General features: G+C 41.7%; 1 protein-coding gene across 1 annotated transcript; it reads left to right on the top strand.

Moving 5' to 3' along the window:
- The first annotated feature begins 1,543 nt into the window (after nt 1–1,543).
- Nucleotides 1,544–25,254, top strand: clvs2 (clavesin 2). Its single transcript, XM_064990391.1, has 5 exons — nt 1,544–2,744; nt 3,492–3,666; nt 17,752–17,862; nt 18,160–18,380; nt 22,200–25,254. Exons 1-5 carry the CDS (start codon nt 2,356–2,358, stop codon nt 22,291–22,293), a joined length of 990 nt encoding a protein of 329 aa, XP_064846463.1. The 5' UTR covers nt 1,544–2,355; the 3' UTR covers nt 22,294–25,254.

The following is a 25,254-nucleotide window of genomic DNA, read 5'->3' as shown; positions in this document are numbered from 1 at the left end:
TCCGTCCATTCATTTGATTTCCTCCACACACCCGTCAGAACAGAATGTAATTATCGGCTGCCCATTTCCACCTCCCGCGGGAGTCTGTTTTTCCTTCCTTTCACGATGCTCAGCTGTCAGTGCTCTCTCTGGCCCCTTACGCTACATGACATTATGATCCACGCGCTGCTTCTTATCTCCCGCCACTGAGTCACCAATGGCGACTCGAGCTTGGGAGCAACTGAGTGACGGTTCCGCATACCTGATTGCTAACAAACACTGTGATTCACTAAACGAAATAACCAATTAATAAACCTCACACAAGCTTTGAAGAATGTGTGACTGAATCTGAAGAAAATACACAAGGTGCAATGCATAACTGGTTCCAGTTTTAGTGAATAGGAGAACATTTGTTCAAACAACATGCAGGACCTATGATTATTCTCCAGGTTGGCAATTAGAATAGCCTACAGGTCTACACACGGAGCTCACTGGAAATCTCGTTGAAAGTGGAATAGACGTTGAAATGACGTCTGTGCCCAGTGGGAGGTTTACGCGTCATTGTAAGGGCTCAAATCAGCAGCCATGATGCGGATGTTAGCTAAAACAATCACATCGACTGGACCTCTGACAACTAAGCCACGGGGTCCCTGTGTGTGTGTGTGTGTGTGTGTGTGTGTGTGTGTGTGTGTGTGTGTGTGCGCGCGTGTTTTTGTGTGTGTGTGTGCACCTGTGCGCATGTCAAAGTCTTCCTCATCAGTGTTCACCGTTGATTTTCGCTCTCAGAGCTTGGCAGAATGTGGGCAACCGTGTAGCACATCTTGTGATCAATTGTTTTTGTCCAGGGGGAGAGAGCAACAAACGCAACAAATGTTGGACCGGACAGGTTGGTGTATTGAGTTCAGCGGGCACCACAAGACAATGAATTTGCCTTATTGAAACAAAGGCCATGTCGGGATGTTCCTGCAATCAGTTAAATATATATATCAAACCAATTGTGTCGTCTATTTGTAGCAACATTGTATGCATTTTGATGCGAAGTGTAACAATAATGAAACAACCTGGGGGAAAGTAATCAATGTAAGAGTTTTGTATTTTTTTTCACCCGACTTTTCGTTGATTTCACGTTGAATTCGCGTTAGTTGAGGGAACATGTAAAGAGAAAGACAATTAACCAATAAGTCATAAGGACACTTATTTTTCCGTTCTAATTGTAGGCCATAGCCATATGAAAATGTATAGCCTCATGCAGAATTGGTCCCCCAATGCAAATGCTAAATGGCATCAACATGATGGGACTGCATAGGTTGGCGGTCGTTTCAAAAATGTATTTCCTAATCGACAGCACCAGAACAGCCTGAAATAAAATGAATAACGCACGCCACACAAAATTATGAGAGACAGATTGAGACGAGGATAGAGTAGAAATCAGCATACATTCGGATGTAAAATCAGAGTGAGGAGCCCATATGCGGTCTGGTAGCAGCCAGTGAGCAGGTGTTTGGGTGCGATGAATAGAGAGAGGAGAGTGGGTGATTCTCCCCCCTCCAACATGTGATGACGGTCAGACTGACTGTATCACCGGAGCGATGGTTTTAGTCACTTTCAACAGCAACAAAACGGCAACAGTAGCACTTGACGTAAAGCCTCCACCACAGAAACGGAGCAGCACGGCGCTCAGAACAACGGGACATGAAGTTGGTCCCACATCCAAACAATTTTGGTACCAAACACACAGAATGGAAATAGACTGCAGGCTGGATGGAGTGAGGATGTCGACGGAATATGTCGCCTTGATTCTTCGACTGTAATTTCTAGCAGTCGGTGACAGCATCTCTCTGATTTTGAATTGAAATGCTTTCGGTAAGGAGAGTTATGACAAGAGTTGCTGCAGGGTGCCGCATTGCCTGCCCGCTTGGATAGTGTAACGCTTTTATGGTAATTGTATTATTGGCATTTTGGGTGGGGATGGACGATAATGGCTGTCTTACAATTGTGTGCTTAGGCTTTCAACATAGCCAGCAACATATTTAGACCCATTTGGGAAGTCAGCCGCAGCCGGTATTGTGACTGAATTGAGAGCTACAAATGTCGACGTATGAAAATAAACTTGGAAACAGAAGTCAAATGTACGGTACAGGTGGAAACCAAATGGAGCTGTCCAAAAAGTGAACACAGTCAATGTTGCTAGCACCTTCCATCATACTCGGGGAAGCAGGACGATATCTGAAGTCACGCTTTGATTTTAGGGTCCTGGTTGAGAAGGTCCAATAGACCTGTACGTGACGCATTCATTGTTGACGACTTTTTGGCTCTATCTACGGTAACATTTTTACCTACCATTCAAAATTGTCCGTGGACGTTGAAGCAAGAACGATGACTCACTTACAATCCGGCTTGTCCCCAGAAACACTGGAGAAAGCCAAGGTGGAGTTAAAGGAGAACCCCGACACTGCACATCAGGACATTCAGGAGGTGAGGGACATGATTATCACGCGCCCAGACATTGGCTTCCTTAGGACAGACGACGCTTTCATCCTACGCTTTCTCAGAGCTCGGAAATTTAACCATTTCGAGGCGTTCCGCCTCTTGGCCCAGTATTTTGAGTATCGTCAGCAAAATCTGGATATGTTCAAAAACCTAAAAGCAACCGATCCGGGCATCAAGCAAGCTCTCAAAGACGGATTTCCGGGGGTGTTGACCAACTTGGACAGATATGGCAGGAAAATACTGATTCTCTTCGCTGCTAACTGGGACCAGAGCAGGTAATGTCCGTCTGATATTAGGGAGCTGTCTTTTCAGAACTACTCCTAACACCACTTGACAGTTTGCTTGCTGTCGACCCTCTATTTATTTTTCACAAATCTGTGTTATTGGATTTGTTAGAGCCTAGTCTTATGAACATAACCGAAACATAATCCCCACAAACTGAACTATGAACCCAAAGGCAATCCCTGTCAGTATCATGGATGTAGGCCAGGAAATTAGAAAAGTTTAGGCTGCACAGGCCAGTAGAAATGATATCATCACTCCACTAGTGAATGTTGAATTGAATGTTGAATCAGATACAGTCAAATTACTATATTGCAGAGATTTGACTTTAGGGGCCCACTCATGTGATCTCCATAGTCACAATGACAATTACATGAGTCATTTAAAACAGCATTTTCAGACCTCATGCAATAGCAGGATGTGATGAACAAGCAAAATGCCATCAGGAATGGCCATTAACTTAATCAATAACAGCACTCACACAAGTCAAATTGTCTCTCCAATCTGATTCTTTGTATTACTCTCCTGAATGAAAATGGTCGAGTCACTTTCTGTATATAATGCCAAACAAGGGTATGCTGGTTACATTTCATTTGAACTGGAATTACAGTACTAAGATTATTTGGTACATTTGTTATTACGTAATAATTACACAATAATCACTTAATCACTACTTTGTCTTATTTTTGTAATCTAGGCTACTTAGAAAAGTCTCCTAATGCTTTTTCTCACATCTATAGGTATACATTTGTGGACATACTTCGAGCTATCCTGTTGTCGCTGGAGTCCATGATAGAAGATCCAGAGTTGCAGGTGAATGGATTTGTCCTGATCATCGACTGGAGCAACTTCACATTCAAGCAAGCCTCCAAACTAACACCGAGTATGCTGAGACTGGCCATAGAAGGTCTACAGGTAAGTCTCAACATTTCTCTAACCTTTCTCATTGCTGGGCTCCGCATCACTCAGATTAAGTTCTTAGCTACTTTTGACACTTGTCTCCATTTACTGAGAATACCCAGATCACTCCTAATTCACATGGGGTTTGCTACATTTAATCATCTTAGTCAAGCCTGCCACAGGGATCTTGTCCTCTTGGGATTTTGAATACACCAGACACTTGTCAGGTGCTGCATTTTTTTAAGTGCAGATCTCCGTTGTTCTTACGGAAGTATAGCACTACTGTTGCTAGTTTATATGCGTTGAGCATTAGAGACAGGCTCTATTTCAACTCGCTTACCACACATGGTCCTGCGTACCTACTGGAGAAGGTGGAAAACGTCTCGGAATCTTCATGAGAAACTGTTTCGGATCAACTATCTTATCAATCTCTTGGTTATGTGACAAACTGTTCAAATCTAAAAGCACTTTCACTCGATAATCACTCTTCTGTACTCTCAGAAATGACATTACAATCAAAGACTTGCATAAGAAGTAAATAATGATATTCATATTTTGATTGCTGGCAGTGTAGGCCTGTGATAGAGACTCACATTTTAACAGCATTCCTTGAACCCTGTTCAATCACTTCTAATGGAAGATAAAAAATACAATATCTCTGGCCAAGTGCTTCCTTTGGTATCTGGCCAACTAAAATATAAATATGATGTGTAGCCTAAGCCTAATAACAACATGCATACAGACATTTCTTCTGAACGTCCTTGTGAATGTCAGCCAATTCCTCTTGTAACCCATTATTCAAATTCCAGTGTATGACAAGTTTAGATAGGCTAGCTGTGTAGCTGTGTATAATGTACCATGTAGAGCATAGGCAGTTACCATCAGAGAGGTTTGTTGACTGAATATCAATGGAGGACCATGACGAGGCCGTTGCACATTCCATTGCTTCTCCAGACACAGAATAGACTGTGAATAATTGATCACTGCTATTAGTATCTCAGTCTCCCAATCTGCCCGCTACCAAATCATGCGGGAAAACACTGGAATGGGAAACAAAACACACAGAAACATTGTATAACTAATGGAATCAGCCACATTTTCCTCCCTGTCTGAGTCGGAGACTGAAAAGCCCCAACAGAATCTGTTTCCATTCAATCGAGTTTATACTTTATCTACTGTAATTCATATATGTTCATCAGCTCTACAATAGTAGGTACTTCATAAGGTATATAGGATAGTATTACATGGTATGGTATACCACTATGGATTTTCCACCTCAGATACCATATGTGACCCCTCTCCTCATAATGCTAACACCAGAGAGAAAAGCTTCTCCTATTTTAATCAATAGTGGTGACATCCTATCTGTGAGCCCACTTGACACTGAGCACTGCGACTATCTCTGGGTGTTGCGGCCCCCTGGTGGGTTTTGTAATGACATTAAGGGTCTCATGTGTGTGCCAGTACACCTCATGTGTCACTATGCCTGTCATTAAGGGCAGAAGCACTTTCAACATAAGGGTTTCACCCTCAGCCGAGGTTAACACTCGTTGCCTGTATGGTTGTACTGTATTGATTTTTGAAAATACCAAGACATGTCAAGATGTTGTTTTTTCATATTATGTTGTGAAGGACATGTAGTAGCTGATTATCTATCCATCTTACATATCATTGGTACTTGTACCAGGTGCAGCCCACTGTTCGCTGCCCACCAGTGTGTGTGTGTGTGTGTGTGTGTGTGTGTGTGTGTGTGTGTGTGTGTGTGTGTGTGTGTGCGTGTGTGTGTGTGTGTGTGTGTGTGTATGTTGCTATGTGTGTGTATTTGCGTGTGTTTGTGCGTACATGTGTGATCTTCGGGATCTTGGTTCAGGTTGTTTATCATTTCCTGCCAGTACATTTGTTACTGCACTTGGGTGGTGTGTTCAGAATAACATGAAGAATTTCAACACTACTGACAACAATGAAAACCGTTTAACATTACCACTGGCAACAATAAAAACACTCTGCTGGCAGTTTTTTTACAGAGACTTTGGAATATTCTGAGGCTGAACAGAACAATGGAAATTCAAAGAAAATCTGAAGATAGCCCATAAGGATATTTCAACTGTGTGGTAATTGAGTTCCTTATTCCCGAACTGACAGTCACATCTATTGTTGTTGGAATGGCTAATACAGAGAGCACAAACTCCAGTAGAGATTTCATTGTGTATTGGCAAAAGAGGCGAAAGAAATTAATACTTGTTCAGAGCGCAGATATTCTTGGCAAAAAAAAAATGATTGGAATGAGTAGAACACATCATGCTGGCCTTGGTTTCCCCAAGCTATACCTCGTTATCTCAGAGCCTCTGATGTTTCCTTTTGCTCCCTCTCTCTCTGTCTTACCGATGCCTTTTGTCCCTATCAGTCTAGAGAAATAACTTGTGTTCAGCAGCCAATCACAACAGACCAGTCCTCCTCATCCCACCCCACACTGAGTTTCCGTGGCAACCTATCCATCCGCCATGCTATGTACTCTCCAGATGGGTTGTGCTGCTAGATGAGAGAAAAACACTTCTGCCATTCTCCCTCGGTGTGGGTGATGATGTGTACATTGTTTCTGTGGGTTTTAGACAGAGTGGGGGATAATCTATTTTTCAACCTGTTTACATTAAAGGTTCAATTGCAGCTGTTTTTTTAATTTTTTTATATATCTCAATATCAAATCGTATCTGGGTAACAATTAAGTAACTTAGTGTGATTGAGTTAAATTAAAATGGTTAAAAAGAAGGAAAAAAAATAGCTTTTTAGCAAATAGCAATTTCTGTCTGGGAGTGTGGAGGGGAAAATGAAAAACTAGCTGTTATTGGCAGAGAGGTTTGGAACTGTCTTTCTGGTTGGTCAATTAACTAATTTACCACCTGGTGATGTCACGTTAGGCCAAAACTCAATCCCACCAAAACAAGTTGTCATTTCAGGCATTCTTTTCAAACAGCTCTTACACTAAAATGACATCAAAATGTTCACAATTTCACAGTATTATTCAAACCGCATAGTGTGCAAATATATATAACACACAGGGAAATCAAGTTTTTGACTGCACTGAGCCTTTAACCTAATTCTGCAGATGTCGGGCTGTAGTCAGTCCCTCTGTCGATTTGGCCTGTTTCTCCATAATTATGTAACATGGTGCAATGGTGCTAATTGAACATCTTAAAAGGTGACAGCTTATAACCATTTAGCCAGGCTCAATCCATCAGTTTTAATTATACATGAGGGCAACACATTTTTCAAATGCTCTTGTGCAACAAGATTTAATGTGGCCAAATTCTCATTACTTTTAATAATGATAGTAGGACATTGTCAGTGAAATAATTGGAACTGCGAGAGGTTCATGCTTGGAGCTTTCTTCAGAGCTCAGTTTATTAACACTCTATAAAGTATTCATACCGCACTGACATTTCTTTCTAATACGTAGAAAGATGAATTTCACAAATGTGTTTTTTTCTGCATATGGCTAATAGACTTGTGTCAGTAGCAGCAGACAAGGCTGTTTTGTGCATTGAGGCCCGACATTATATGCTGTTCTGTCTGAGGCTTGGGATTAGCAAAGTACTTTTGTGAAGTGATGTAGTATAAATAGGTTTTATGGCTTTATGCTTGAGAATGAAAGTGCTGGATAATATGATGGACTATTTTGACCACACGGTTTATTCGATTTTTTGGTTTGTTGTTGCTGGGATTTAACTTGGGCTTTGCCTGATCTTTGAATGCCCTTGAGACTTGTTCGATTTATAAAAATATGTTATCTCTGTATGTGTCTTTTTTCCCCTTGTTATCTAACATCCATATCCCTCGGACTGCATATCTATTAGCTGTACCAGTCAGAGTCTCTCTTCTACATATTGTAGCTACTGTGCACATTATGTGTAGGTAGTACCGCAGGGAGAAAAACCTTTTCCTAGACAAAGGCTTCTTTACAATCCACAGAGAAAAAGAAAGAAGACACGTTTTTGTATTGGTCAGTATCCTTAGCCAACTCAGTGTTTCTGTATTGTTTGGATGGGAGCTATGAAGGTTTGATTCATCCATGGGCAGTAATGTCATTACAGATCGATAAAATACCCACTGAGCTTTGAAGGGGTTAACACAAAGTGTCCGTCCTTTTCTACTGAAGTGGTGAAAAGGCCAGCAGAACGAAGAACACTGACCGGATCCCTATTGCCATTCTATGAATACCTCATTGAGCTCTGATGTACTGTATCCTGTCGATTGCATGTTTTATTAGGCCCACCCACCGGATGGATGAGTTGAAAGCAGTAAACCGCTCGACATGGTTCTCCAAGCTTGTCGATAACGTGGGGATCTCGCTCTATTGTATTTATGTCGTATGAATCCAGTCATGAACTAGAGCCTTTTCCAATGCGTTTATCCCCACAGTCAAAGTGTCCCCAAAATCTGTGAAAAATGGATTTTACCCTCCCTCAGTCAAGTCTGTACTTTTATCGAGGGCAAGTCTGTAGAATATTCACAGATTTGCTCCGTTAACACATTTAGTGTGATTCAGAAGAAGAGAACCTTTCCTCATGAGAGGTCAGGGATTATTCAATGCTGTGATCAACAGTGCATTACACACTTGTAACAAGTCCAAACAAAGTACTCCCTCCATCTGGCTGTCTGACTGTGAATCTCCCATCTGGATGTTCAGCTCCACTGGCTCCTATCCCACAGCCCCATCCAGGAGAATCTCGGCTGGCTGAGGAAACAGCAGCAGACATACCTGGGACCAAGGCAGAGGAAAACAAATTGTTAGTCTGCTTGCCTCAGATTCCGATTCACTCTGGAGTTGTGTTGTTGCTTCTCCTGCAGCAGAACTGTGCTGGTCTGGTCTGCAACAGGATTGGACGAGCCAATGAGTGGAGCTTCACCCCTCACTCGCACTGCTAAGTAAAGCAGGCCGTATCTGGCTTGTGAAGATAAAGTGTCTCCTGTTATTGACGTGACCTATCGTTTGTGACTGTGTCTCTCTTCCGTCTCTCCTTTCTTCTCTCTAATTACCCCGGCTGAATGTGTTAATTCCAGGGTGTATCTCTTCAAAGAAAACAGAGAATGTGCAATGGTGTTGTCATTTTAAATGTACTTCACGTGGCTCTCAATCAAAAGCCTTCCCCGAGGATAATGCTGCTGCCTACTGTGATCTGCTTTTAAACTAGTGCACACGAAGAGGTCTGATTCCAGTGAAGAGATAACAAAGTAGCATCTTCACTCCAGGCTACGTTTCCTTTTTGAAAAGGGCTCTGCTATATGTATGTATTATTTCTTCATTTTCACCGCAGGATGAGTTCACTCATCCTTTATCAATGACTCCTGACAGGAGCAGAGCAGAATTTAGAGAGCTCGTCAAGCCAGGAAAAGATGGGCTCATCAGCTTCTAAAAAAAGAACAGGGAGACATGAGAGCCGCATGCCATAATGTTCAACATCGACAGTAGTGGAAGAAGCCCAGATTGAAAAATCAAATAATATTTACTTACATATTATAGGCTATCAGTGGCGTTTTTAGCTTGTAAATCTTGTTTTTTTTTTTGGGGGGGGGGCTCAAAGCAGGTGGGGCTCTGCCAAGATCAAATGATAGTCACTATTGTAATCGGATTATCAGCATGTTTTGGTAGACAAATAACATGTCATCAGTGTATACCGTTGACTCAACAACGTTGGAACAACACAGTTTGTAAGCTCCTCATTCTGGGATATTGCCAGTATGTGTTCGTCAGTGTTCACTGGTGAGTTTGACAGCTTGGCTTTATAGGCTTCTATTGCCATAAATGGCTCTTTGCAATGCAAGGGAATGTCCCATCAACAATCGATGCCTGGTTAGATGGACTCCCCTTGAACCTCAGCTCTAGTCTCTAGCTTTAGTTGCTTGGGAAAATCTGCGATGTAACATCAGGAAACTTCTAGATATCCAACAAAAGGACATCAAGAGGCTAAGCTGTGACATCACAGCCACCAAGAGATCAAAGCAATGACATGTGTCTATTAACTAATATGTCCAAACATAAGCTAATAAGCAAATAAATCAATTGAAATGATCTTGTGATAAAAGAGCTTTGGAGCCATGCAAAATGGCCCATGTACGCCAATATCCATCTGTTGATGTTCCTCGCTGCTGGCCTCAGATGATGTTTGGATGTCATCTGCCTTTTTAGCTCATCAGATTCAAGTTCTAACCTATAGGAGTCTAAGCCCTGTCTGAGCCAGGGGAAGATGTTTCTACTAAGCAATAATGAATTGTTTTAAGAAAGTCATACCAAGGATCATTTAGCTATTTGATTAAGAATTTTAAGACCACTTGAAGTATAACAAAAATAACAAAAAATTGTATTTGATAATTTTTTTTATTTTTGACCTTACTGCAATTAGCCCATACAATCGCATTAAATAACCGATTCACTACATGGAACAACAGATATGAAATAACACATATTGAATAATTTAGTAACCAAAGAAGTGTTAAATATACACTACCGTTCAAAAGTTTGGGGTCACATAGAAATGTTCTTGTTTCTGTCCAAATTGATCAGAAATACAGTGTAGATATGGTTAAAGTTGTAAATGACTATTGATTTTTTTAAATGTAATATCTACATAGGCGTACAGAGGCCCATTATCAGCAACCATCACTCCTGTGTTCCAATAGCATGTTGTGTTAGCTAATCCAAGTTTTAAAAGGCTCATTGATCATTATAAAACCCTTTTGCAATTATGTTAGCACAGCTGAAAACTGTTGTTTAAAAAAGCAATAAAACTGGCCTTCTTTAGAATAGTTGAGTATCTGGAGCATCAGCATTTGTGGGTTCAATTACAGGCTCAAAATGTCCAGAAACAAAGACCTTTCTTCTGAAACTCGTCAGTCTATTCTTGTTCTGAGAAATAAAGGCTATTCCATGCAAGAAATTGTCTAGAAACTAAAGATCTTGTACAACGCTGTGTACTACTCCCTTCACAGAACAGCGCAAACTGGCTCTAACCAGGATAGAAAGAGGAGTTGCTCAACTGAGCAAGAGGACACGTACATTAGAGTGTCTAGTTTGAGAAACAGACAAGTCCTCAACTGGCAGCTTCAATGAATAGTACCCGCAAAAAAACAGTCTCAACATCAACAATGAAGAGGCGACTCCGGGATGCTGGCCTTGGCAGAGTTGCAAAGAAAAAGCCATATCTCAGACTGGCCAATATAAAGAAAAGATTAAGATGGGCAAAATAACACAGACAGTGGACATAGGAAGATTGTAAATAAGTGTAATGGACAGACAAATCTAAGTTTGACGTGTTCGAATCACAAAGAAGAACAATCGTGAGAAGCAGAAAAAATGAAAATATGCTGGAGGAGTGAGTGTTTGATGCCATCTGTCAAGCATGGTGAAGGCGATGTGATGGTCTGGGGTTGTTTTGGTGGTGGTGAAGTGGGAGATTTGTACAGGGTAAAAAGGATCTTGAAGAAGGAAGGCTATCACTCCATTTTGCAACGCTATGCCATACCCTGTGGACGGCGCTTAATTGGAGCCAATTTCCTCCTACAACAGGACAATGACCCAAAGCACAGCTCCAAACTAGGCAAGAACTATTTAGGGAAGACGCAGTCAGCTGGTATGCTGTCTATAATGGAGTGGCCAGCACAGTCACTAGATCTCAACACTATTGAGCTGTTGTGGGAGCAGCTTGACCGTATGGTACGTAAGAAGTGCCCATCAAGTCAATCCAACTTGTGGGAGGTGCTTCAGGAAGCATGGGGTGAAATCTCTTCTGATTATCTCAACAAATTGACAACTAGAATGCCAAAGGCCTACAAGGCTGTAATTGCTGCAAATGGAGGATTCTTTGAAGAAAGCAAAGACACAATTATTACTTCAATTAAAAGTAATTATTTCTAACCTTGTCAACGTCTTGACTATATTTTCTATTCATTTTGCAACCCAATTCATGTATGTTTTCATGGAAAACAATTTCTGAGGTTGGTAACTCTAATGAACGTATCCTCTGCAGCAGAGGTAACTCTGGGTTTTCTTTTTCTGTGGTAGTCCTCATGAAAGCCAGTTTCATCATTGCGCTTGATGGTTTTTGAAGAAACTTTCAGAGTTCTTGACATTTTCCGTATACCTTGTCACAACACAACTGATTGGCTCATTAAGGAAGAAAATAAATTCCTCAACTGAAACTTTTAAAAAGGCACACCTGTTAATTGAAATGCATTCCAGGTGACTACTTTATGAAGCTGGTTGAGTGAATGCCAAGAGTATGCAAAGCTGTCATCAAGGCAAAGGGTGTCTACTTTGAAGAATCTCAAGTATAATATATATTTTGTTTTGTTTATTTTTGTTTATTTTCGGTTACTACTTGATTCCATATGTGTTATTTCGTAGTTTTGATGTCTTCACTATTATTCTACAATGTAGAAAATAATAAAAAATAAAGAAAAACCCTTGAATGAGTAGGTGTGTCCAAACTTTCGACTGGTACTGTACATGTTTGTGAGAGTCTCACCTTTCCACAGAGGGGTCATATTAGTATGTAGCCCAAACTGTTTGGACGCTACAGACAGAAGTTGGCAGATTGCCTGTACCAACTTCAGCCAATTCTCCAGAAGCTTGTGGTGGTCATAGAGCAAAACGGAGAATACCATCGTATTTGGGAGAGTCTCATCTTTCTTCGAGGGGCCATAATAGTTTTGTAGGCCAAACTCTTAGGATGCTACAGACAATCTTGTGAGAAGACCGATTTTCGGGATGTCTCATAGTCTGACAAACACCTCTCAAGCTCTGTCACCTTTCACCGCAGATGCGGAAGTGCGACGTCGGCAGATGTGGTGGATTGAGACGCATCCAATGCAGATATCTCAAGCTTAAACTGGGGATGTTTTTTTATTATGCCAATTAGATTGCTACAGACCTCTATCTATCCTACCCTACCTTTCCAAGGTCTTCGAAAGCCAAGTCAACAAACAGATTACCGACCACTTCGAATCCCACCGTACCTTTTCTGCTATGCAATCTGGTTTCAGAGCTGGTCATGGGTGCCCCTCAGCCACACTCAAGGTCCTAAACGATATCATAACTGCCAACGATTAGAGACGTTACTGTGCAGCTGTCACAGTTGTTATGAGAGACGGACCAAGGTGCCGCGTGATTAGAGTTCCACATATTTTATTTAGTGAAACTTTAAACAAAACAATAAACAACCAACGCCCGTGAAGTAACATAGTGCTACATGCACCTTAACAAAACAATATCCCACAAAGCAGGTGGGAGAAAGGGCTTCCTAAATATAGGGCTTTCTATGGTCAGGGCATGAAAGCAGCCGTATTCATCGACCTGGCCAAGGCTTTCGACTCTGTCAATCACCACATTCTTATTGGTAGACTCAACAGCCTTGGTTTTTCAAATGATTGCCTCGCCTGGTTCACCAACTACTTCTCTGATAGAGTTCAGGTTGTCAAATCGGAGGGCCTGTTGTCTGGACCTCTTGCAGTCTTTATGGGGTGCCACAGGGTTAAAGTCTCGGGCCGACTCTCTTCTCTGTATACATCAATGATGTCGCTCTCGCTGCTGGTGATTCTCTGATTCACCTCTACGCAGACGACACCATTCTGTATACCTCTGGCCCTTCCTTGGACACTGTGTTAACAAACCTCCAGACGAGTTTCAATGCCATACAACTCTTATTCCGTGGCCTCCAACTGCAAGAAGAACTAAGTGCATGCTCTTCAACCGATCACTGCCCGCACCTGCCCGCCCGTCCAGCATCACTACTCTGGACGGTTCTGACCTAGAATATGTGGACAATTACAAATACCTAGGTGTCTGGCAAGACAGTAAACTCTCCTTCCAGACTCACATTAAGCATCTCCAATCCAAAATTAAATCTAGAATCAACCTCCTATTTCGCAAACAAAGCATCCTTCACTCATGCAGCCTAACATACACTCGTAAAACTGACTGTCCTACAAACAGCATCTGACCGTCATCTATAAAATAGCCTCCAACACTCTACTCAACAAATTGGATGCAGTTTATCACAGTGCCATCCATTTTGTCACCAAAGCCCCATATATTACCCACCACTGTGACCAGTACGCTCTCGTTGGCTGGCCATCGCTTCATACTCGTCGCCAGGTCCAGGTCATCTACAAGTCTCTGATAGGCAAAGTCCCGCCTTATCTCAGCTCACTGGTCACGATAGCAGCACCCACCCGTAGCACGCACTCCAGCAGGTATATCTCACTGGTCACCCCCAAAGCCAATTCCTCCTTTGGCCGCCTCTCTTTCCAGTTCTCTGCTGTCAATGACTGGAACGAACTGCAAAAACCTCTGAAGCTGGAGACTCTTACCTCCCTCACTAGCTTTAACCTCTCTGGGATATGCATCGCCAACAGCCAGTGGAATTACAGGGCGCCAAATTCAAAACAACAGAAATCCCATAATTAAAATTCCTCAAACGTACAAGTACTTTACACCATTGTAAATATAAACTTGTTGTAAAATAGCCACAGTGTCCGATTTAAAAAAGGCTTTATGATGAAAACACACCAAATGATTATGTTAGGTCAGTACCTAGTCACAGAAAAACACAGCCATTTTTCCAGCCAAAGAGAGGAGTCACAAAAAAAACAGAAATAGAGATAAAATTAATCACTAACCTTTGATGATCTTCATCAGATGACACTCATAGGACTTCATGTTACACAATACATGTATGTTTTGTTTGATAAAGTTCATATTTATATAAAGAAAATCACAGTTTACATTTGCTCGTTATGTTCAGTAGTTCCAAAACATCCGGTGATTTTGCAGAGAGCCACATCAATTTACATAAATACTCTGTTATGCATGGAATTTTAGATCCACTTATCCTTAATGCAACCGCTGTGTCAGATGTAAAAAAAAAAATACGGAAAAGCACACCATGCAATAATCAGAGTACAGTGCTCAGACATCAAAACAAGCCAAACAGATACCGCCATGTTGTGGAGTCAACAGAGGTCAGAAATTGCATTATAAATATTCACTTACCTTTGATGATCTTCATCAGAATGCACTCCCAGGAATCCCAGTTCCACAATAAATGTTTGTTTTGTTCAATAAATTCTATTATTTATGTCCAAAAAATCTTCAATAATGTTTCAACTAGAAAATTCCTTTGTCTGTAGAAATGCAATGGAATGCAGCTAACTCTAACGTGAGCACCCGTGATCAGCTCATGGCACACTGCCAGACTCCTGACTCAATCAGCTCTCATTCCCCCTTCTTCACAGTAGAAGCATCAAACAACGTTCTAAAGACTGTTGACATCTAGTGGAAGCCTTAGGAAGTGCAATATGACCCCATAGACACTGTATATTCGATAGGCAATGACTTGAAAAACTACAAACCTCAGATTTCCCACTTCCTGGTTGTATTTTTTCTCAGGTTTTTGCCTGCCATATGAGTTCTGTTATACTCACAGACATCATTCAAACAGTTTTAGAAACTTTAGAGTGTTTTCTATCCAAATATAAGAATGATATGCATATATTAGCAACTGGGCCTGAGTAGCAGGTAGTTTACTCTGGGCACCTTATTCATCCAAGCTACTCAATACTGCCCCCCAGTCCCAAAGAAGTTAAGCACTAGCTGTCAGAGCAGCTCACAGATCACTGCACCTGTACATAGCTCATCTGTAATTAGCCCATCCAATCTACCTCATCCCCATACTGTATTTATTTATTTATCTTGCTCCTTTGCACCCCAGTATCTCTACTTGCACATTTGTCTTCTGTACATCCTACCATTCCAGTGTTTAATTGCTATATTGTAATTACTTCACCACCACAACCTATTTATTGCCTTACCTTTCTTTTCCTACCTCAATTGCGCATGCTGTATATCGATTTTTCTACTGTATTTTTGACTGTATGTTTGTTTATTCCATGTGTAACTGTGTTGTTGTATGTGTCAAACTGCTTTGCTTTATCTTGGCCAGGTCGCAGTTTCAGATGAGAACTTGTTCTCCACTAGCCTACCTGGTTAAATAAAGGTGAAAAAAAAGATTCCCAGGTATGCGGACATCCATCTTAGGTGGCTAATGTCACTTGAAACGGATCAGCTGAAAAAAGCAGATGACATCCAAACGTCTGAGACCAACAGCATGGAACATGAACAGATGATCACAGTTGAACTTCATGCTCTCACATTTTTCGAGGTTGTCCTCCCCAAATTAAGCAGCAGCAGAAGTATCTTGTAGTTTGAATAAATAAATACATGAGGGCAGAGGTCGTTTCTATTCTTCCCCCTTCTCCCTTCCTCACTTTCTCAACATTACACTAGGGGTACAGATCAATCCACTTCCACTACCAACAACCAGAGGAGGAAGACAGAGCGTCCATCATGTATTCTGATTTGTGTTTCATGTATAATGCATCCAAGTCAAAGCTGTCGGATGGATCACAAAGCAGGAGGGACAAATATTAGGCAGGCTCATGCTGCTCTCAGGAACATACATGCTGTGGCAGCCTGGGAGATTTGGCCGGGTGAGGCGACTCGGACCTCTGCCCTCTTCCTGTCCACTGTCAGCTGTCTCTGTTCGTTGGTGTCAGATCTTGTGCCAGAAAACTGTGAGCGGCTCCGCTGGTGCCAGACTCTGGACCGCTCAGTGTCCTTGCAGCCAGGCCAAGGGACGCTAACCCAGCTGTTCAGCATCACCATGGTGACAGAGGCTGTCCATTTCTGAGACGGAAAGCGGCCTTAAAGCTCAGTTCTGTCATCTTTGCCATCAAAGTACATGACTCTTTTCTCTCTCAGACACATGCTAGCCCCACTGAAGGTGATGACGAGTATCCTGAACAAACAATAGACTCTTACCACCCTGGTCCCTGTGATCACAGTACCTGTGTGTAAAAGGATTAAGGTGTAAGGATCCTTCTGTTCGGGTTTCCAGGACTACATGTGCACATGAAGCCATTACTCTCCTTTTTCAAAAAAGAACAGCCATCTGCTTATCTGCAAACGTTCTAAAAATCCATCTGCATAGCCAAGAGGCAAGAGCTATCTCCCACGGCAAGAACACCCTCTGGCACTTCAACTTGTTGTCTGAAAGTGTGATAGAAAGAATTAGTATCCCCTGTATCTGTATTGTGATATGAGTTGATTGCCATGCTTAGTCAGTGGAGGTGTACGTTCTTGCTCGGTAGAAAGGTACAGCACGGCCTGCGTTAATGAAGAATTAACAGCGTGGGAGGGAAAAACTCCATAATGACAGTCATGTCTGTGATCTTAAATGTCGAGCCTGATGAATATCGATGAATAACGGATAGATTTAAGAGGGAGAGCTGCAGTAAGCTAGCGACACCATCATTAGCTAATTTGAATGATTACAGGTCACCATTACACCGGTCTTAAACCTCAGTAAAGTCTTCAGAACATATGGAAACCACACTTACATATGAAACTGAGGCATTACCAACTCGTTAAATGTTATGTGAGACTATTGAGTTTCCCCCAGGCTGTGTGACTAGGTTACATGGTGCACTCTGGGTGTTCCTCCTATGTCCACCTCACAGACAATCCCATAAATCATCAGATTACTCATTTACATAAATGTTTCCCCAGGGATCCAGTACTGGTGCTCGCCAGCCAACCCTGTTATATCAGGATACAATCTTAGCATACTCCCTGTGTCCAAATTATGACATAGAGATTAGACCATTATGAGAATAGTGTCCAACCTATGAGAAATTCCCTGGCTGCCAGTCTCCAACCTGCATGGCAATGCAACATTGCCCAGAAGACAACAGCACTGAACAATTCAATGTTAATTCAGTATACAGTAGCTAGTAAAATAAACGGACTGGGTGATTTTCGATGAGCAACATTAACATAAACCCAGCATGCAAACCCATCAAGATGATGGAAAAGGGAATGGAAAAATCACTTAATAAAGTTTAATTTACATTCTACATAACAATGTTCAACTCCACTCTCATTAAAACATACTCTCCTCTGACATACTGTAATTTGAATAGAATAAAATTAACAAAGCAAAATAGGATTAAGTTAGTAACCATACCAACCATGCTCTTTGTTGCCCACAGGACAGCTTCCCTGCCAGGTTCGGAGGAATCCATTTTGTGAACCAGCCGTGGTACATCCACGCCCTGTACACCGTCATACGCCCCTTTCTGAAGGACAAGACGAGAAAACGGGTAGGAGGAGAGTTTGTCGTTGAGGGAACACAATGAAAAATCTTTTCGACAGAGACCACCGGGTCAACTGTGTTGCTGTACAGTATAACCAATGAATGTATGTTCATTGTGTTCAACATCATTTATGGTAGCCTTTTGAAGATCTGTGGTCATATAAACAGTGTTCCGGTCAGCTTTTCACAATGGCGAACCTATACTCTCTAACATACTGTAGACTTTTGCATGCTGTTAGACTGTATATGCTCATTTATCTATCGGTGTCAATGTTGTGTTGTTGTTTTGTCCATCCCTCTGCAGATCTTCATGCATGGGAACAACTTGAACAGCCTTCACCAGCTCATGCACCCTGAGATCCTGCCCTCTGAGCTGGGTGGGATGATGCCTCCCTACGACATGGGCACCTGGGCCCGCACCCTTCTGGACCACGCCTATGACGAGGAGACCGAGTACTGCCCCGCGTCCTACACCCTGTCTGTCAAAGACCTTGAGAAAGACCTGTCTCCTAAAACCATGAAGAGGTCCGTCTAGACTCATGTTATTCACGTGCGTCAATGTGATAGATTGTGTGTTGTGTCTTCATACGAGATAAAAGTAGAGGTGTCTTCTAAGAAACGGACAAGTTACTCTGTCAGATATGTCCTAGCTGATGCATTTTCTTCCAGGTATATCATAAAGTACAGTTGAAGTCGGAAGTTTACATACACTTAGGTTAGAGTCATTAAAAATTGTTTTTCAACCACTCCTCAAATTTCTTGTTAACAATAGTTTTGGCAAGTCGGTTAGGACATGTACTTTGTGCATGACACAAGTAATTTGTCCAACAATTGTTTACAGACAGATTATTTCACTTATAATTCACTGTATCACAGTTCCCGTGGGTCAGAAGTTAACATACACTAAGATGACTGTGCCTTTAAGCAGCTTGGAAAATTCCAGAAAATGATATCATGGCTTTAGAAGCTTCTGATAGGCTAATTGACATCCATTTGAGTCAATTGGAGGTGTACCTGTGGATGTATTTCAAGGCCTACCATCAAACTCAGTGCCTGTTTGCTTGACATCATGGGAAAATCAAAAGAAATCAGCCAAGACCTCAGAAAATCAATTGTAGACCTCCACAAGTCTGGTTCATCCTTAGGAGCAATTTGCAAATGCCTGAAAATACCACGTTCATCTGTACAAACAATAGTACGCAAGTATAAACACCATGGGACCACGCAGCCATCATACTGCTCAGGAGGGAGACACGTTCTGTCTCCTAGAGAGGAACGTACTTTGGTGTGAAAAGTGCAAATCAATCCCAGAACAACAGCAAAGGACCTTGTGAAGATGCTGGAGGAAACAGGTACACAAGTATCTATATCCACAGTAAAACGAGTCCTATATCGACATAACTTGAAAGGCTGCTCAGCATGGAAGAAGCCACTGCTCCAAAACCGCCATAAAAAAGCCAGACTACGCTTTGTAACTGCACATGGGGACAAAGATCATACTTTTTGTCAAAATGTCCTCTGGTCTGATGAAACAAAAATAGAACTGTTTGGCCATAATGACCATCGTTATGTTTGGAGGAAAAAGGGGTAGGCTTGCAAGCTGAAGAACACCATCCCGACCATGAAGCACAAGGGTGGCAGCATCATGTTGTGGGGGTGGCAGCATCATGTTGTGGGGGTGCTTTGCTGCAGGAGGAACTGGTGCACATAACAAAATAAATGGCATCATGAGGAAGGCAAATTATGTGGATATATTGAAGCAAAATCTCAAGACATCAGTCAGGAGGTTAAAGCTTGGTCGCAAATGGGTCTTCCAAATGGACAATGACCTCAAGCATACTTCCAAAGTTGTGGCAAAATGGCTTAAGGACAACAAAGTCAAGGTATTGGAGTGGCCATCACAAAGCCCTGACCTCAATCCTATAGAAAATTTGTGGGCAGAACTGAAAAAGCGTGTGCGAGCAAGAAGTCCCACAAACCTGACTCAGTTCCACCAGCTCTGCCAGGAGGAATGGGCCAAAATTCACCCAACTTATTGTGGGAAGCATGTGGAAGGCTACCCGAAATGTTTGACCCAAGTTAAACAATTTAAAGGCAATGCTACCAAATACTAATTGAGTGTATGTAAACTTCTGACCCACTGGGAACGTGATGAAATAAATAAAAGCTAAATAAATAATTCTCTCCACTATTATTTTGACGTTTCACATTCTTAAAATAAAGTTGTGATCCTAACTGACCTAAAACAGGGATTTTTTACTGGGATTAAATGTCAGGTATTGTGAAAAACTGAGGTGAAATGTATTTGCCTAAGGTGTATGTAAACCTCTGACTTCAACTGTATATGGCTCATGTAATAACCACAGAAATAGGGCAGAAATTGGACGTAACTAGGGATTCCTAGACCTATAAGATACATGGAAAACACATGATTGATTTTCTACAGTAGGAGTAATCCTTCATTAAATTGCACAACACGGGAGCACAGAGCACAAAAAATATTCTGTTTTGTGTGTTGTGTACTGAAGGCCTCTCACCAACATTATTCAGTGGGGTAGCTCCTAGACATAATCATAGGAAATGGTATACTTGGATATTATAATATGTATTCACTATTCAAAATGCAAAACATATTCAGAGAAATCGATCTCAGTGTTTAATTTAGGCGTGTGGTTTAGTTTCTGAAATCCTCCATAGCGGATAGTTTTGTACGTTTTATAGAAATAATAAATTAGGCATGGTGACATTAGTTTGCTTTAGTGACAGTCCCTTGTCTCGGTGAGTTTCTTCAGGGCTGTCTCTTTCCACTTACTGGCTCATGAAATGAGCATTAGGCAAAATAGATGAATATGATGCTCTGATCTGCACTCAATGGAGTGCGCCAGCTACCTTTTGGAGCATGAACAGAAGTGATGGAGTTTTACCTTCGGCAATAAGCTCAGTTCCAATCCTGCTGCCCCAAACAACCCTCTAACTTAACTTGTACTTCCCCCATGCACAGCACAGTATCCTTAGTAAAAAAAAATGTTTTGGTTCAGCAGATTTTTATCAGTGAAATGTACTGTGAATGACATTTCTGCTTACCAAGACAATACGCTGACGCAGCAGTCGAAGCAATGAGAGATAAGGTACTGTATGGGATTTTCATTGATTCATGAAGGACATAAAAGCATTTAATAATGTCTTTATTCCCATTGTTATCTAAGCCCTCTTTTACCCTGATCTGGCCTGTATCTGTGACAGAAGCATTTGATTGGTGTATCATAGCATCTTGGCCAGGGGCCTGATATATGGCGAATGTAATGCTGTAAATCACCTGCAGCCATATGATCTGAAGTGACTTATTTTAGTCAGGGGCTTTCAGCTCCCCACTTTACGCTGCGATTTATACGCTCCACAAAGGTCAAGCCAACATTTGCCTTATCCATTAATTGATTAAAAAAAAAATGGCAAAATTGGTTATGAGTCACTGTTGGAGAACCATATGCTCTGAATGATGAGCCGCTGTATCATGGCCATCCCATAATGACACAGCCATACTGAACTGTATGACTGTGATGTGTTTGTGTGAGTGGTGGACTGACTCCGAGGCAGATCTGTTTTACGTCACTGTTCACTGCTGCAGTGATTACATAGGTCCCTGGCAGCAGAAGTAGCTTTATGAACTTCTAAATGTTAAGCTCACTGAGGCTGACAGGATCCTACTAGTTACTATTCCAAAGGCCATTTGAGCCCCTGTGTAAATACCGTACAATCATCTCTTTTATTTTTTTGTTGCCACAGGTGATTGGTTGTTGAAGCTCTGGTTGTTTTCTTAGTAATCCTCATCAGTCATATGAATGTTGATCCGTCACGGCAGACACAGGAGACCAACGTGTACCAGACGTCTGCATGACGAATGATCGCTCCTGTTCCCCCAAAAGCAGCTTAGGTTTCTATTTGAGAAATACATCAGAAATAGGTTAGAGCCGTGTCTGAGGGTGACATTTTGTGATCAAATGACCATTTCGAGCTCATGTACTATACAAGACAACAACATTTCTAGGGGAAGAGAATTTTTAATGCTTAGTTTGCACGTGTGTGTGTGTTTTTGGGGTATTGCACGTGACCCGAGGCCTCAAACAATTCATGCTGGGGGGATTTTGGGATGCATTTATGAAACCAATCGTCTATGACCTTGTATGATTCCTTTGTGTGCTACCTGCTCTGCAGGATGCAAGGGTTCTCTGGTGCAAGCGCACCTTTTCATCCCACTCCCTTGTACTAGGTGAGAAGTCCTCAGTGATAGTGCTTCAATGAACACAGACCTCTCTGATGCCAGTCATCTTTTATTCATATCCACAGGTCCCAGTCGGTGGTGGAGCCCGGAGTGCTTAAACGGACAGAAAAAGTGAAGAGCGAGGAGGAGAACATGCAGCCGCTGCTCTCGCTGGACTAACGTACGGCGCAACAACACACGCAGACCAGGAAACATCGCCCTCAGACAGAAAGACAGACAGAGGGGAGACAATCCCCATGCTCCCTCCAACAACAAAAAAAGAACACAGAGACGTAACGATGCGAGGGAAGAGATCGGAGCATGAGGAGAACCTCTTCTGGCATCATAAAGACGAGCAACGCCGGCATTTTGAGAGATATTTCTAAAAACAAAAAGGGAAGAGAAGCTAATGGCGGAGGTCCAAATGTTATTGTCAAGTGCCAATTCAAAACTGTAAATACACTTATGATCTAAACACTAGGAGGATGGGGGAGTCATTGTGACAGGAAAACATGCAAAGACTGCTGTTAATATTCTGTATGTGCTTCTCGTGAAATATTTTGTGATAAAAGTGGTACCAAAGGAGGTTGATGGGAAATCATGCTTAAAGGGGATTGGAAGCTGGGGGCTTTTGGTACGGTATTTAACATTTCCAAACCGGCAAGTGCAGCTCGGGATTTGTTCTAATAATGTTTTTTTTTTTTTTTTTTTTTTTACATTTAACCTTTATTTAACTAGGCAAGTCAGTTAAGAACATATTTTTATTTACAATGACGGCCTGCCGGAGATCAGTGGGTTAACTGCCAGTAACCATGAAAACATGACAAATGTCTCATATTTTGAAATGATTTAGTATCAGCTACTGGTTCAGCTCAGAAGAGGTAACAGTGTTGTCACTGTGTCATGTGTTCCTGTTCAAGGAATATCTTGAAACGATCCGTTTCCATAGGAGATGTTGCCCACTACTGCACACACCTACTTGAAAATCAATTTAGATACACTATTTAAAATATATAGATATTATTATTATTACAATACCTCATATCTTATTTTAGGATGCTGGAAGTTAAGATACAGTATAATGTATACATATGATATCAAGCTTTTGTGATGTCTGCAGGGGTACAGTCAGTTTATGCCACTGTGTGATCTTCCATTGCTAGCTTCTTTGTTTCTCCCTGCATGACGGTGAACCTCGAGGCAGTGTTCAGCTCTGGAGCCTCTGAGCCCTGACACAGTGCTGCCTTCCTTCTATGCCACTAACATGGATTCACTCTGGCATGGCTGCCTGGCTGCCCAGAACTAGGCCAGACAGATCGACAGTCCTAATACTCAGTGATCACACGGTCCAGGCAATATCATCTCCAGCTCGATAACCGAGGAACTTATGCTCTCAGCTGCTGCAGACCCAGGAACCTCTTTGGTTTCTTTGGTTACGGGAGGGCGCCGTAACAACTTGTCAGCGTCACCCAGTCTGTCTGTAGTGACCGTCAGGTAGCGATGTGTGAGAGGCATTGCAATAACCCGATAGCTGAACAATGGTATTGTTGTCCGAAGCCTCATTGATCAGATGCTGCTGTCTGTGTGTTTCACCCAGGTTTAAAGTATTTCATGTTTTTGTGTGATGTTTGTCAGTATTTGAAGGCATCCATGACTCGTTTGGCCTGTGCACTATTCCGATCATCCTACATTACAGAACGATGATGCAACAACAGCAGCAGCTTTTTTGAGGCTGGAACACACGTTTGAGAATTGAATATGTTAAGCATCTGGAATATTCTTCCGACTGTTTTCATGTATGCAGACTTGCCATTTCAACCAAAGCCCCCCTTTGACAAAACAACGTCTTTATTGTGTAACGCTTTACTTCATCCATGGCTTCAAGGTACAGTAATGACTTCGTATGACAGTTAATAATCGATCATGAAATGAATGCATGTTATTGCTTCGAGTTAATCCTTTGGTTTCATGTTTCCATGTCAATTTGATTGTATATACTGTACACTACCGTTCAAAAGTTTGGGGTCACTTAGAAATGTCCTTCTTTTTAAAATTACTTCAAATTGATCCGAAATACAGTGTAGACATTGTTAATGTTGTAAATGACTGTTGTAGCTGGAAATGGCAGATTTGTTATGGAATATCTACATAGGTGTACAGAGGCCCATTATCAGCAACCATCACCCCTGTGTTCCAATGGCATGTTGTGTTCGCTAATCCAAGTTTATCATTTTAAACGGCTAATTGATCATTAGAAAAACCTTTTGAAATGATGTTAGCACAGCTGAAAACTGTTGTGCTGATTAAAGAAGCACTTTCTTCTGAAACTCGTCAGTCTATTCTTGTCCGGAGAAATGAAGGCTATTCCATGCGAGAAATTGCCAAGAAACTGAATATCTCGTACAACACTGTGTATTACTCCCTTCACAGAACAGAGCAAACTGGATCTACCCAAAATAGAAAGAGGAATGGGAGGCCCCAGTGCACAACTGAGCAAGAGAACAAGTACATTAGAGTGTCTAGTTTGAGAAACAGACGCCTCACAAGTCCTCAACTGGCAACTTCATTACATAGCACCCCCAAAACACCAGTCTCAACGTCAACAGTGAAAAGGCAACTCCTGGATGCTGGCCTTCTAGGCAGAATTGCAAAGAAAAAGCCAGACTGGCCAATAAAAATAAAAGTCTAAGATGGGTAAAAGAACACAGACACTGGACAGAGGAACTTGGATTAGCTAACACAACTTGCCATTGTAACACAGGAGTGATGGTTGCTGATAATGGGCCTCTGTACGCCTATGTAGATATTCCCCCAAAAATCTGCCGTTTCCAGCTACAATAGTAATTTACAACATGAACAATGTCTACAATGTATTTTGGATTAATTTGATGTTATTTTACTGTACAAAAAAAGTGCTTTTCTTTCAAAAACAGGGACATTTCTAAGTGACCCCAAACTTTTGAACGGTAGTGTACATGTACGGACAGATAAGAGAGAAACTCAAATAAGAGGTCTCGTCAAATCACAGATTATTCAAAGCAGACGTGTTGGGAAGAGTGTTTAATGTTTAAATGTCCTTGAAAACAACTTGCTGAATTAAATTATGTAAATGAATCAAACATGAGCAACCAATAAATATGG

This window comes from Oncorhynchus masou, chromosome 16, assembly GCF_036934945.1.
Source record: "Oncorhynchus masou masou isolate Uvic2021 chromosome 16, UVic_Omas_1.1, whole genome shotgun sequence".
NCBI classification, from domain to species: domain Eukaryota; kingdom Metazoa; phylum Chordata; class Actinopteri; order Salmoniformes; family Salmonidae; genus Oncorhynchus; species Oncorhynchus masou.
Note: the sequence above shows the minus strand (reverse complement) of the source record. Positions and strands in the feature narration are given on the sequence as shown.